Source organism: Fragaria vesca, linkage group LG2, assembly GCF_000184155.1.
Source record: "Fragaria vesca subsp. vesca linkage group LG2, FraVesHawaii_1.0, whole genome shotgun sequence".
Classification (NCBI taxonomy): Eukaryota; Viridiplantae; Streptophyta; class Magnoliopsida; order Rosales; family Rosaceae; genus Fragaria; species Fragaria vesca.
This window is the reverse complement of record NC_020492.1, coordinates 23,164,509-23,178,675: the sequence shown is the minus strand read 5'-3', so window position 1 is coordinate 23,178,675 and position 14,167 is coordinate 23,164,509. Positions and strand designations below refer to the sequence as shown.

Sequence of the window (14,167 nt, the reverse complement as noted above, 5' to 3'; positions counted from 1 at the left end):
GAACAAGAAATTTGCCATTACAAATCCATAGTTTCCAAGGAAAGATGGTAATTTCAACACATCCATGCCAAATTCACATGTATTTCAAATAGTGGTATGTGACAATTCACAGAAACAATGGCAGAGGGCATGATCTGAACATGAATATAAACTCACGGAATAATTCCCAACTAGATACAAAATATCTTGAGCCTGGAATTATATATCAACAAGAAACCAATTTAACCTAAAGCCAACAAGTTTGTGTGAAACCTACATTCATTACAAACCTAAAGAACTCGACTGTTTTCCTCTATGCATCTCCTGCTGCAATACCCTCAAGCTGTTCGCCACTGCAGCTCAATTTGAATCTTTCCATTCTTCGAGTCGATCAGATTGTGCTTCTCATTGATTCTTTTGTTGCTAACAACATCCGCTAGATTTATATCACAATATCCAAGATTTTCCTGCTCGATGTAAATGCATCAGAATCAGTCTCACTGCATCACTTGTATAATTCCAATTTCGGACCAGTAAACTCTTTTTGTTTAAAATTCAATCAAACATATTAGGTCTTTCCAGATATATACTAAACCAACAACATGATTCCAATTTTTGAAAGGTTGGTTGAATATAAACACGAGTCCATAACCAGATCAGTTGAATCTTTGCAGGTTTAAGCCTTTTAAAGGATGAAGCAATCTTTTGCCAAAAAAAACAAAAAAGGAAGGCAAGATTATGGTAGTTATCTGTACCTTAGGATGCAGCAGGCCCATCCTCGAGGAAGTGCTCACTACCTCAACATGAAGCCTATCATGAGCTTTAGGAGGTTCTTCTAGCATAAAGTTAAACTCCTCATTAAATCTTGGATCCCGGTTTTTCCTGACATGCTGAGAAAATTCCAAACGTGGTTGTCAGGTAACATACAAATTACCATAGGAAGTAAACTTTGAAAGTGTGAAATCAAAGAAATTAATAGCATTTTCTTGTTGCATCAGCATCATAGTTGTAAATCCCTACGTTTCCAAACTTTCAAACAGCAGAATATGAGCAACTTCCTGAGAACTTCAATATAGTATATACACATGCATCTTCAGATACATTGCTGGTATATACATAGAGAAAGCATATTTTTACAATTTTGCATTGAATGCAACAATCAACTGATATATGCACTGAAGATGGTTACTGACTTGCTGGTCTTCTTCAGAGAAAATAAGCTCTATGATTATGGTTAAAACTAGTTAAAATGGAGTTTCTCTGCTAATCCTACAACAATTAAGTCTTCACAGCAACTATTGACAGATGAAATGTGATTTTATACCTCCATTCTTCTCTATGCTTATTTAACATACAGCAAGTGCAAACAGAAGACTAATGACAGGGACATCAACATAAGACATGTTAATATACCTTGGTTCTTCTCTCCTCCCCTTTGAATAGTAATCGCACATGTGGATTAGTGTGGTGCTTTCCTTCCAAATCTTCAGCTTCATGGACGATAACTACAAGCATACCACCACCTTCAGGTGTTCCTTCAGGAGCCTTTTGTACCTCTTTTGAATCTTCCTTATCTTCAGGCATCTCATCCTCCTTGAAGGGTTTGTAGAGCAGTTCAACAACAAGCTGTCCACGCAACTTCTCATTTTGAGCATCATTTGGGTCCATGTTTTTCAGTATGTCAAGAGTCATAACTTTAGACTCATCAGGAGTAAGCTCACTCAAGGGAACGACATTCATACCCATCTTATCGTGTCGGCCAACCTAGGTAAAATTTGAGAATGAGAGAAATACTGCTCATTAGTTTCTAACCTAGGTAAAATTCCAGCAATATCAACATCTCAAACAAATCAAGTGGAGGTAGACAAGTACAAATAATGCACCAAGCAGAAAGAAGCTAAAAGGGAAACTGTATCTACTTTCTTTGAGATGTGGGAATAAAGAACCATACCTTTTCCCAATCATAAACCATAATTTCCAATGCTTGAGTTCCGGGGTCTCTAATAGCCATATGAAATTCCTCATTCCATTCAGGGCTCAAAGTTTTGTGTTTCACTGTTGTTTTCTTCGAAGGAAGCTTGTCCTCAGTCAGCTTGAGTTTTACATAAGGATCTGCACCTCCCAATAGATCTTTCTTTTTAAGTTTTGTCGCCTTCAGAACCTTTACAGTGAGAACCCCAACAGGTTTCCTCATGGCACTGGTAGAATTAAACAAAATTGATATCAAGTCACAAATGGTGGAGACAATTACTTGAAATGAAACGGGAAAACCCACTTACAGGTTGGGATCCATGATAGTTACTTCTAGGTATTTGGGCCATAGGTACATATTTGCCACTTGCTCCTTAATAAGCTCCTGAGGGAATAAAACATAATTTCCAATAACAGAAGTGAGGAAGCTGCAACAGGAAAATGAAACTGAAAATGATGTTCCATGCCGAAAACTATAAATGCATCTTACATTCTGTATAAGGCTTACAGAAACAGCGAAGATACTGACTAATAAGTGCGTAAAAAAATAGTACATATTGATTACATGGACATAAATCATGTAAGAACAAATTAAGTCCATGCTTAACCATGAAAAAAGTTAGAACTGGCACCTGCACAAACCCATACAGGCCTGGAATAGCCATTGCATCTGCTCCAAGGAGTTTTAGTCCAAAGTCAACATGTGGCTGCACAATCATAATGAAATTGTTGAGCAGGGAAAGAATCACATAAAACAGATAGTAGTAAGCAGTGCCATATTACAGATACAGAATAATAACTCCGGAGGTTCTCTAAGGTGCAAGATCTTGGATCTTGAGCAACGGATCCAAGCATAGATCTCTTAGTATTATAAGTAAGCCTACCAAATTGAGATGAGGTTACTCATGATACTAATTTCAATCTTACACTACACATTGTTGACTCCCAAGAATGCTGCATACGCAGATTTATAATCATATGACATCTCTCGTGAACAACTAACTTTTCTGCTATTCAACAATCAAGTATTAAAAGTATGAAACTGGAATAATTACCTTCTCCATAAGAGAAACAAAGATTTTCGAAAAACAAGGAAATGACGGAACCAAAGGCTTCAGGGTGATACGTGGGGACGCAAAGACTTGCAAGTCAAGCACCTGAGAGACTCCAAAGAATTAGTGCTCCATTCAAACCTTTGATTCAACAAACAATCTCCTCCTTATTTTGCCCACAAGTATTATGTTGTACGTGTACATGTGTGTGTGTGTGCTGCATAAAAGATACTAGTTTCACACAGTCAAGCACCTGAACTGTGGCTTTCAACCCAAATGCTTTAGCTGCAACAGTGATGTTAGGATTTCCTGCCCACTTCAAGGCTAGTTCCATAATCAATTCCTTCTCACCAGTGACATAAACTTTCATTCCTGGCATAAATGAAACCAATACGAGTAACAATAGAATTCAGAGCAGGAGAGAACAAAACAATGTAAAACAACCAAACATAATTAAGGCATATACATCTTGTATCATTCTTTAAATCAAAAGAAACAACAGAGACAGTGATAAGAAGCATATCAATGAGAGATGATATCAAAAAGATGGATAACAATTGTAAAGTTGTGTGCATGATTGTGTTTGTTTGTCTATGCACATCCTAGAGAGCAGAAAAGACTCAAGAGAGTGAGAAGGATGAACCAAACCTTGAAAAGTTGGTGGCAGGGTGCCCAGTGTAAGTACTTCAAAATCAACAGAGTCAATTTTATACTTCGGGATTTGCTCGGCAATAATGGGCTTAGCTATGGTCTTTGCAGTTTTGCAAATTGCCTGATGCAAATTGAATCAGTACATAACAGTAAGCGACACTCAACAGAGTCAACCAAAGAATCCCTGAACATTAGTAATAACAGAGATATGCAACACATACCTTGTCCAGATAAGGCCACATAGTCTCAACAAACTTGTTAAGCCAGTCAAGCTACACAGAAACAAAACTACCATCATTCTCTCATACTATCCAAACATCACAAGTTAAACATAGATCACACATATGTTAAACACTAAGATTCGAAACACGAACATACACGATCATAGTCAGGGTTTTTAACCCACAAGGGGATATCCGCAAGCATCCGTTGCAGCGATTTGCTATCTTGCTCAACCAAAGGACGAATCACAGGATCCTGAATACATACATACATCCATCAGCAATTAGAAATTCACAAAGGAAATGTAACTTCCCTAAGTAGGTCATAAACAGAATTAGACCAAACTAAGAAACCAAGAAAATTAAAAGGAAGAGAAAGAAAGAGAGAGAGAAACGAACCTTGACATGAGTAGGCTGGAAGTAGATGAACATGTAGTAACCGATCACGATCCCAATAGAAGTACCAATCCCAAAGCCACAGAAACCCAGAATAGAACTCAGAATACCCATCTCGAATCTGCCTTCAAACTACAGAAACTTGAATCCAAAAAGAAAAAATAGTGGACTAATCACATTCTTTGTGTGAGGAGGAGGAACATAGGGGTCACACAAAAGGAGTGGGATTGAAGATTGTAATCAAAAAACAAGAGAGAGAAGAGAGAAGAGAGAGAGAGAGAGAGAGAGAGGCATTTATTCTTGGGGGCAAAGGCTAAGGAGTCGATCCACAAACGGCTGGGCTGGCCTGGCGTGGGGTATCGTTGCTACTGTCGGTAACGTCTAAGTGGCTCTTCTCTCTCTCACTAATTTTTGTCTGCTTTGAAATTTCCGAGACTTTATTTTTCTACCAAATACTTGGGGGACCTGTCTTACAGCGTTACGGGATTGGGGGCAAAAAAGATGATGATGATGATTTAGTGTTTCTATTTTGGGCTTTCTTTATCACTCTCTGTCATTTGCTATCCTTTTTTTATTTTAACACAATTGTTGGATACCCACAATTGTTACAGCTGCCGACTTACGGTAACTTTCCCTTTCCTTCTCCTTACTTGTACCTCAACGGTTATTTGAGAAATTATGTGACTCATTCTATCACGTGTTTATGATTTCGATTGTTAAAATTCAATATAAGAAGAAGACCTATAAAAAATATATAATGATATCATAAAAACAATACTATGAAATTTTCATAAACAACGAAAATGCGGTCATCCGGTTTTTACACAAGTAGCACAAAAATAGAGATGGGCAACAATGTAGGCATGACTCTGAATTGACTTTCTTTCTTATTTCTTATGTATGTTTGGTTTCTAATGACCAAATATTTGTATTTGGGTGAATTTTTTTGAAGTAACCTCTTTGCAAGGTGGGATCATATTGGTGTTATGGATAGAACACATGTAACCAGATCACCACACGTTCACAAACAAACATCATACCGTGGTTGAAGTCCTTCTCGATTATTAATACAAGATTACAAGATATTGATATTAACTACAAATTGAAGCTTAGTGTGACCGTAACCACCCCAAATCCACCATCGCTTTTGATGGCAACGTCTGGCATATGGGCTCCAACGTCCCAACCCATCAAACACTAGCAATTTGGTTTGGTACGTAATATTGCGGGGCCAAAATATCCAAACAAACATTACCAAATCACAAGCGCATCAACATCAAGACCACTTGTACCACATCCTTTCTAGCCAGCTCCATCAATAATATATGACTAATGATCAATTTCTATATCAAAGAAAATATCTGTGTTCATCTGAATCAAACTAGAAAGGAAAGTCTACCATGACTGTTGGTTGCCACATCGTGAGGGAATCTTAGCTTATTGAATTTTCTGTGGTCGTGTTAGCGTTACACTTCGATATTATTAAAAAGAAAGATCAAAGATGTCACGACTTTGAGGGACAAAAGAGGTCAATTTCCATAGTGGGCAACAGAATCAGATAAATAAACAGCACACCATCCAATTTTGGAAGCTATTGATGACGGTTCAGAATTGGTGATGCTTAGGCCCATTAAGAGATCTATGTCCAATAGCACCTTATTTGGGCTCATTGTGGATTGGCTTACTATGCAGATATGACTTTACTAAGAAGGCCCACATATGGATTTTAAATTTCACGAAAACCCTGAGATGTCATTTCGTTTTAAAAATATTCAAATTAACGGTTGACCACTCCGTAAAGGCCCACTCCGCCTAGGCCCACTTCCGCTCCACCTTGCCCGCTTGGGCCTACTTTGGCTATTCTTTTTTAGTTTCTTTCAAAGGCAGCCCGTACATGCCCAGTCCTAGGCGGCTCTGCATGTTCCTTTGATTTGGATCCATTCTCAAATGGAGTCTAAACATTTTTTTTATCGGTTAAACAACTTAAATACGACAAGTGTTTTGTGAGTCAAACTCACGACCTCTCACTTATGAATGGGAGACTATATTGCTAGACATGCTGGTAGACCGAATGATACTCACGATTTCTCACTTATAAATGTAGTCTAAACACTTTAACGAATTTTTTTTTTTTTTTAATGAAACACTTGAATGAGTTGACCATTCTTTTAAGAAACCGACCTATTTATTTGTTTGGCGAAATAGTGGATGGCCTTTATGTCATGAGTGAGCAACCATATACTTTACTTTATTGTTAGGCCTTTTCTTTACATCAAAATTGATAATATCTACGCAAAGGGGCATGTGAGCCCTCGTCATGAATCATATATACAAGGTGACAATGCTAACACCACTAAGTTAATATTATAGACATCAATAATTTAAAGATTAGCCTTCAAATATCTAAACCAAACGCTCATTATATAATATATTGTTGATTAGCTAGGCTACTCGTTCGTATTAATATATTTTGGAACATGTAAAGAACGAGAGGATTGTTGATTAATTAATTTAATTATGAATTTCTTATCCTATGGTCGGTGGTATCCGTTGAGGTCATTATCAATGTATCAAAGCGTGAGACACGCAATGCTTAATATAGTTTAGAATTATGAAATCTAAACTATGAAGAACTTGAACTAACTCTTTTTTGAGGACAATATATAGAGAATCGGACCGAGAATCATTAATCTCGTTCTTATTCTATATATTAAATTGTATTATGTTCCATGAAAAATTATGTTTACAATTGCGAACGAACATGATGGCAATTATGAGTGTTAGGTGAAGATGTAATGAAATCAAAGAAAAACTTTCTTTGGTGGAAGAAATCAAAGAAACTTGAAGTGAAGATCATGTACGTGGATCATCGGATATGGACACCGCACATTTCTGTTCTTCTGCCAGTCGATCTGTTCGCTAAAGGTTACACTCATTCATTCCTCGCACTCAAGTAATGCCACTGTTGTTTCACCTTTCATCTCTCATCGAACTAGTCATCGATCACCACAATTCTCTCTACGTATTAACATTCGCCTATACTACTTCTTGAGTTCTATGTTCTTCAAAATGGCCATTTCGATCAGAAACCCAGTAATGCATCACAAAACTTCATGTCAGAACACTCATCCATGTATAGAACTGATCCGGACGTGCCGACGTGGCATTGCAAGTTAGAATCTTCGATCCAAAAGATCGAACACTCATCCATGTACGTATAGAACTGATCCGGATCCTCTCCTAACCTCAATTTCTATACGTTCCGGAAAATATATACCAGACTTCCAGTGCGGTCGTGCATGGCAGCTCAGCGTTTGTAAAAATGAGAATATATTTTGACATTTCGAGTCGCCATTTGAGCAACAGCCACAAACAAAACCACGTCGAACCACCTTTCGGTGGTTGCGGTTGAACCTGCGTCTGTGTTTGTCTCTCTATAAGAAAACCTAACAGTCCAAATAATGACGTAACCTTTGAGCTTCAGTTGCCCTCCGATCACGATCAATCGGTCTACTGGTCCCCATGCAAATAATTCTGCATGTCAAGTCCTCACCATAAGCCTACATGACCTCGCTCCCATCCTATACTGGCTGTCGCAGATTTGAATATCTTATTAGTCAGCCCGAGGCTGAACGGGCTGAAACGAGGCCACGTGTATGAATAGCACCATCCTCTCGCTTCCCGTCCCTGCACGTGAGGTCATCAAAAGGTTCTGGGACCCACCAAACGGAAACGTGTGTGGCTTTGATTTGAGGAGTGCCCACATAGACAGGACCAACTACGGGGAACCCGGAGGAGGATATCGACGGTCAGGATCTCCCCAACGGCAGTTTCAATCGGCGTCATCCGACGGCCGAAACCGAAATGGCGGTTGCCGCCCTACAGTGGATTTCTGGTCTTGGACTAAAGGGGTAGCCGTCTGCAACGGTTGTCTATCAGAACCACCAAATCTTTTATTTATTTAATTTAATAAGATTATAAAAATAAAATTAGAGGAATAAAATAGCCGTTGGAGGGAGCCTTTGTTTCTATAAAAGGAGGCTGGAGGTGCAGAGCCAACAGCAACCTCCAAGAAGGTAGCACAAAGCTAGCTAAAATATCCAATCCCTTAACTTCTAATCAACCCCTTTGGAATAATCAGGGTTTCTGTGATCCTTATTTCTGGACCAGAAAATTTAATTTATAAGTCATCTCAGACTTAATTCGAAATTTTGGTTATATAAGATATATTTGCTTTGATCTGATCTGTTTTTCTCATCCCCAAACTCAAGACAAACCTTGAGACTTTGCTTCTTTTGATCTAAATCTATTCCTGTTCAAAAAACTTTTATTGTGAATTAAAGCTTTCGTTTCTGTTATCAACTAGCTAGCTCGATCTTTAGTTTTAGATTTGAAACACAGACCTAGCTGGGATCAGAGTATTCAGATGGCTATGGAGGCTGTTGCTTTAAACAGGTCGATGTCTTCTTCCTGCAAACAAATTAGAATGATGGGAAGAAGAGGCTTCCCTACTTCTTCTGAAAATGTTGCTCCAATCATGAACATCCATGGAGGTCTCTTGCAGGCTCCTCATCCTCACCCTCCTCATCCATTTTCCTCCTTTAACCCCTCCCTCTTCAATCATTATATGCAGCAACAGCTTCTTCATCATCAGTCACAGCAGCAGCAGCCACCACTGCTTCCTCTGCCGGTTTCGAAGCCACTGCACCAGTCTCTCCCCTCTCTCCCATCTCGTACGCGAAGCCTCTCGCGCCCTCCCACCGCCAGAAAGACCAACAACGCCAGAAGCCAATCCCTCACTCCGAAGAAGCCAAAGTCGAAGCAATCCAAGAAGGAAGACATTAATACCATGCCAACAGACTGCTTCGTGATGGCTGCTTCCACCACCCGTTTGGGACCCGATCCAAAAGATCTTCCTAAAGATGTGACTAAGATGTTGTCATCTTCATCAGGTGAGACTTCTTTTATTGGTAGTGTTGGAGTTGGAAAAAACATGGACAATTTTTCAGGTTCCATTTTCACTCTGGCACCACCTCCGAGTAGCTTGCCCCTTCCGAGGTTTTCTCTGAAACCGGCGAGGCGATGCAAGGCAGAAGCTGTGGGAGTTGATGCCGGAGCAACGGACAATCTCTGCCGTCTTCTACGTCTCCGGTGAACGCCTTGGAAATCGTTCTTAATACAAGTATAAGGGATTGGTGGCCATGTTGGTTTGTTTATGTAAATAAAGGCATATCAAGGAAGAGGGTGTCTGATAACCACGTTTAGATCCCTCTCATGCTTGGCAGATTTGTGTCACCACCTGGGTTTTTGATTGGGGTGCACAAAGGAAATGCAGCATGTAATTAGGCTTAGGAGAATGCCCAAGTATTTACTTTTAATTTTTACCTTTTTTTCTTTTCTTTTAATTGTTGGTCACCAGATGTCTATTACTTTATGACTTTAAGTAAATTGCGAATGCCTAAGGCTAAAGTTTCAATTCTAATTAATTTGTTTATAAATCTTGTAGATTGTACTTGTTTCTACAAGATCTCGTAGACCTCGTATAAGCTCCTCGTGATCTCTATCTTTAATTGCCGTTGACTAGGTACCGGTAAGAGGAGATTGACCGGGATTTTCCGGTCTTTCTCTCTCCGATGATTAAGTCAGTTACGCGGTAGGTGTAGTATTTAATGCTAGGAGATTTCTTACTGATGGAATTCCTGCAAGTATACAGGGTGGATGTGGTATAGTGAATGAAAGAAAATGGGTTGTCGTTCCCACGAGGATATTAGTTTAACTAAAATTATGGAATATCTAAACTAACTATACTAAAACACACAAAACAAAATACACAAATTGATAAAAACAAACACAAAGACTCAAATTAAATAGCACTTATGATTTTTGGGGTTTTTGGAAAGGGACTTATATATGCTAAAGAAAAGTAACTTGTAAACAAAAACTAAAATAGAGTAACTAAAATTGAAAAGAGTAAGAATACGATGATGATGAAGATGAGCCTAGGGTGTCGGAATCAACCACAAGCAATCTTATTTATAGCTTGACACAACTAATGGATTCTTTTGTTTCTCCATATAACAATCCTCGTATCTAAGTCCATGTACGACACTTAGACCTTAGTTTGTCTTAATAGTATGATGCTCTCCAGGTACGGTAGAGATCGTATATCCTACTATGCAGTCTATCCAGTTACGGCATAAATTTAACACATATGACTCATGATGTTTAGAAAACAGAGAATCATGCAAACTACTATTCCAGTTATGGTAACAATATAATTCACAATCTTTAATCTCTAGAAGCTAAGTAAAATTCTATTGCAGTTATGCCTCAAATTCAACTTCAGATAGCTAGATGCAAAGCCTAAAGGTGGGGAATCAATAGAACTTTAACACAAGCAACAAATCAAGCGGAGATTAAGAATTTATCTGAGAAGAAACTAATAATCCATCAATTAAGTATCAAAACATGTAGACAATCATGCTAGGGCTTCATCCTAGCCCTAGAGAAAGAGTTTAGCTACTCATGTTCAAAGCAAACATATTATAAGTTCTTAAAAACATAAAGAAACTAATTGAATGGAGATGGAAGTAGAAAATGGTGGATGGCAGTAGCTTCTTGGATGAAATTCTGATATGGATCAATCCCCCTTTTGTGCTTGATAAACCTCATTTTATATGATGTCTTTTTCCTTGTTACTTCAGGCTTTGAGAACTCTTTAATGACATAGCCCAAAGAGTCCAAGGAAAACATGTGTTGGACTCTCAAAAGTCCCATAATGCTATATTAATTTTCCCAGAATTTTGCTAAGTCATTCAGGTCTTGAAAACTCAAGCTCTTAGAAACATGTTGCAGATTCGCGCATACCGAACAACCTGTACTTAAACGGCCATCTCTCCCTCTAGAAATATCAAAATTACGAACCGTAAAATTCTGTAGAAAGTAGACATTTAGGGCTTTTCGTGCATGTAAGGCTCACTCTTTGGTTCTTCCTAGATCGGTACAGTTAAATCGTCAAAGTTGACTGATCTGTCAAGATTGCTTCAGTTGTCAGGACTGCAAACGACCTTCAATCCCTTTTACTCTCTTTTTGCTTCTTTTCCTCATCTTTGCTCTTCAAACCTACAAACACCTAAACCAAGTAAATGGACTGAAAATAAGTCAGGACTGCAAACGACCTTCAATCCTTTTTGCTCTCTTTTTGCTTCTTTTCCTCATCTTTGCTCTTCAAACTTACAAACACACTAAACCAAGTAAATGGACTGAAAATAAGGAGAACTAAACACAAATATCAAGATTAAAGGGCGTAAAAATATAGGACAATACGAGAACATCACTTACCTCTTTGGTTGACCTTAACATTGTATTTATAGTCCCGCATTGACTTATATCTTGCCTGCCATTCGATGTGGGACAAATATGCTTCTGAGGTCTGTTTATTCAGCCTTTTGTGGTGAGTCTCCTGCCCGGCCCAGACTGCTACAATCTCTAGGATGAGGCCTGCTCGGTCTACCCATGTTGGGCTTCCGATAGCATCGTGGGTCAGGGTAGATATTTATCGACTATCGATTACAATACTCAAATAAGTACAATAACTCTTGCAGCTTGCACTACATGTCATCCCATACATTAACTTTAGTACCCACATATATAGTGATTGATCTGATTGATATCCACATAAATTAACTTTAGTACCCACATATATAGTGATTGATTTGCTGATTGATATCCCCATACATTAACTTTAGTACACATACCCACCTAAGTTGCACGGACACGGACACGGACACGGCGACACGGCCACTACTAACGTTTCGATCAATAGGCATAACCATTTTCCGTCCTCATTGGGGGTCATTGGGCACAGAATCTGTGCCTATAACAGTATGGGAACTAAATTTCTAGTTGTATCCCATGTACCATCTCCAAAATGGTTTTTAACAATTTGGGTACGGAATAAGCTATTTGTCGCACCTGAGCACATGAACTTCTAGTCAAACCAATATCTCACCTCTTCAATATCTCCTCTGACACAAACAATATGCATCGTTCTTTTCTTTAATTATTTATGAATCTCCTGTCCGTGGCTAAACTGGTCCATTAACAAAAAAAAAATTATTAATGAGACCAATTTGAACAATTTACTTTATTCAAATGCAACTTCATACGAGGCCAAAAGTAATACCAGCTACCAAAATACATTGCCTAAATACAGGGCCAAAATACATGGCTAAAATACTTATATACATTACACAATTATTCATCAACTCAGGACTCTATCTGCTTATCCTTGTTCTTGTTCAAGATGTAAGCTGGGTCTTCTTAATTCTCCTGCCAAGAATCCCCAGTAAATCTCCATAGTAATACATATCAACTTTAATCACGATGTATTACAAATCCGTAATTGAAGTATTATAGTAAAATTGAATTTGAAATGATACCTGCAATTTACAATAGATGATTCAGGCTGCAAAATTCTCAAAAGCCATTGTTGCAAATTCAGCTACCACATAAGCCAAATATCTGGAACAAAGCCATGAAATCTCAATCATAAATTATTGATAAAGAGTGGAGAGGGATTAAGTTCAATCAGATTAAATTCTCAAACATAATAAAAATAACTTCTTAAACTGCAACCAATACCCATCTCCAATACAGCTAAACTCCAGAACAAGATCAACAACAAGCCAGGGGTCTCATACCTTCAAACTCCAAAACTGGAACCCTAGAGCAGTAGCTCTCTTCCACCTCTGACGAGCTCCAAGTCAGTCTCCGAGTTGTGATAATTACATATAGATCCCTCTCATGCTTGGCAGATTTGTGTCACCACCTGGGTTTTTGATTGGGGTGCATAGAGGAAATGCAGCATGTAATTAGGCTTAGGAGAATGCCCAAGTATTTTCTTTTAATTTTTACTTTTTTTTTCCTTTTCTTTTGTTGGTCACCAGATGTTATTAGTTATGACTTTAAGTAAAATGCAAATGCCTAAGGCTAAAGTTTCAATTCTAATTTGTTTCTTATAAATCTTGTAGATTGTACTCAAATAAGTACAAGAACATTCTTGCAGCTTGCACTACATGTCATCCCATACATTAACTTTAGTACCCACATATATAGTGATTGATCTGATTGATATCCACATACATTAACTTTAGTACGTATGCAATAAATTAAAATGTGGAATCTAAGAAGATAAGATGAAAGTAGAAACTTAAAAAAAGGTATATAGAAAAATATGTATGTTCATATAACTAAAATTGAAGAAGAAAAAGAAACACATATATGCTCGTTGTTAACGTTACCAACATTTTACATTTTATGTCTGTTTTATTTTGTTAGCCAATCAGAAGATTGAAAAGATTTAAAGAGTAACGACTTCTATTAATCGGAAGAATGAGTTACGATTTAGATTATAACCAGTACCTAATAACGAGAGAAATGATGATATAAAGTCTGGTGACATGAATTGACTAATCTCTATCAATCCAGATGCTACAACAATATTGTAAACCGGAGAAATTAAGACAAAGTATACCCCCTGGGAGCTAGCTTAGGTCTATCTGAACATCTAATTAGTGAAGCTAATTAACAAGCCTAGAGTGCATGGCAGCCAAGAACAGTAAAGAACTATAGATGACTGCAATTACTTCTTTAGAAACACGTTTCTGTCATACAGTAAAACTCCGACAACTGAAATCAGGCGCAAATTAATTAGCTGTGGTAAATTGGTTGAAAGCCTAACTAATTCTATAATGTACAATAATTTGCATTTATTGGCGGGAATGGACTGCAATCCTTCCATGAATTTTTCATGAAACAACGTACTAGTTTTTGCTAATCTTTCCAATTTCGATCTCTTTTCTTCTCTGAGCAACAACTTCGGCTAATTGGTATACA

At 38.0% G+C, this 14,167-nt stretch overlaps 1 protein-coding gene across 1 annotated transcript; it reads right to left on the bottom strand.

Moving 5' to 3' along the window:
* LOC101303004 (synaptotagmin-2-like) lies at positions 1 to 4,558 on the bottom strand. Its single transcript, XM_004291300.1, has 12 exons — positions 4,274 to 4,558; positions 4,032 to 4,130; positions 3,875 to 3,925; positions 3,651 to 3,774; positions 3,256 to 3,374; positions 3,006 to 3,107; positions 2,583 to 2,657; positions 2,259 to 2,335; positions 1,931 to 2,177; positions 1,393 to 1,743; positions 735 to 869; positions 1 to 446 (listed from the first exon to the last, which is right to left on the bottom strand). Exons 1-12 carry the CDS (start codon positions 4,382 to 4,384, stop codon positions 318 to 320), a joined length of 1,620 nt encoding a protein of 539 aa, XP_004291348.1. The 5' UTR covers positions 4,385 to 4,558; the 3' UTR covers positions 1 to 317.
* Positions 4,559 to 14,167: the final 9,609 nt, after the last annotated feature.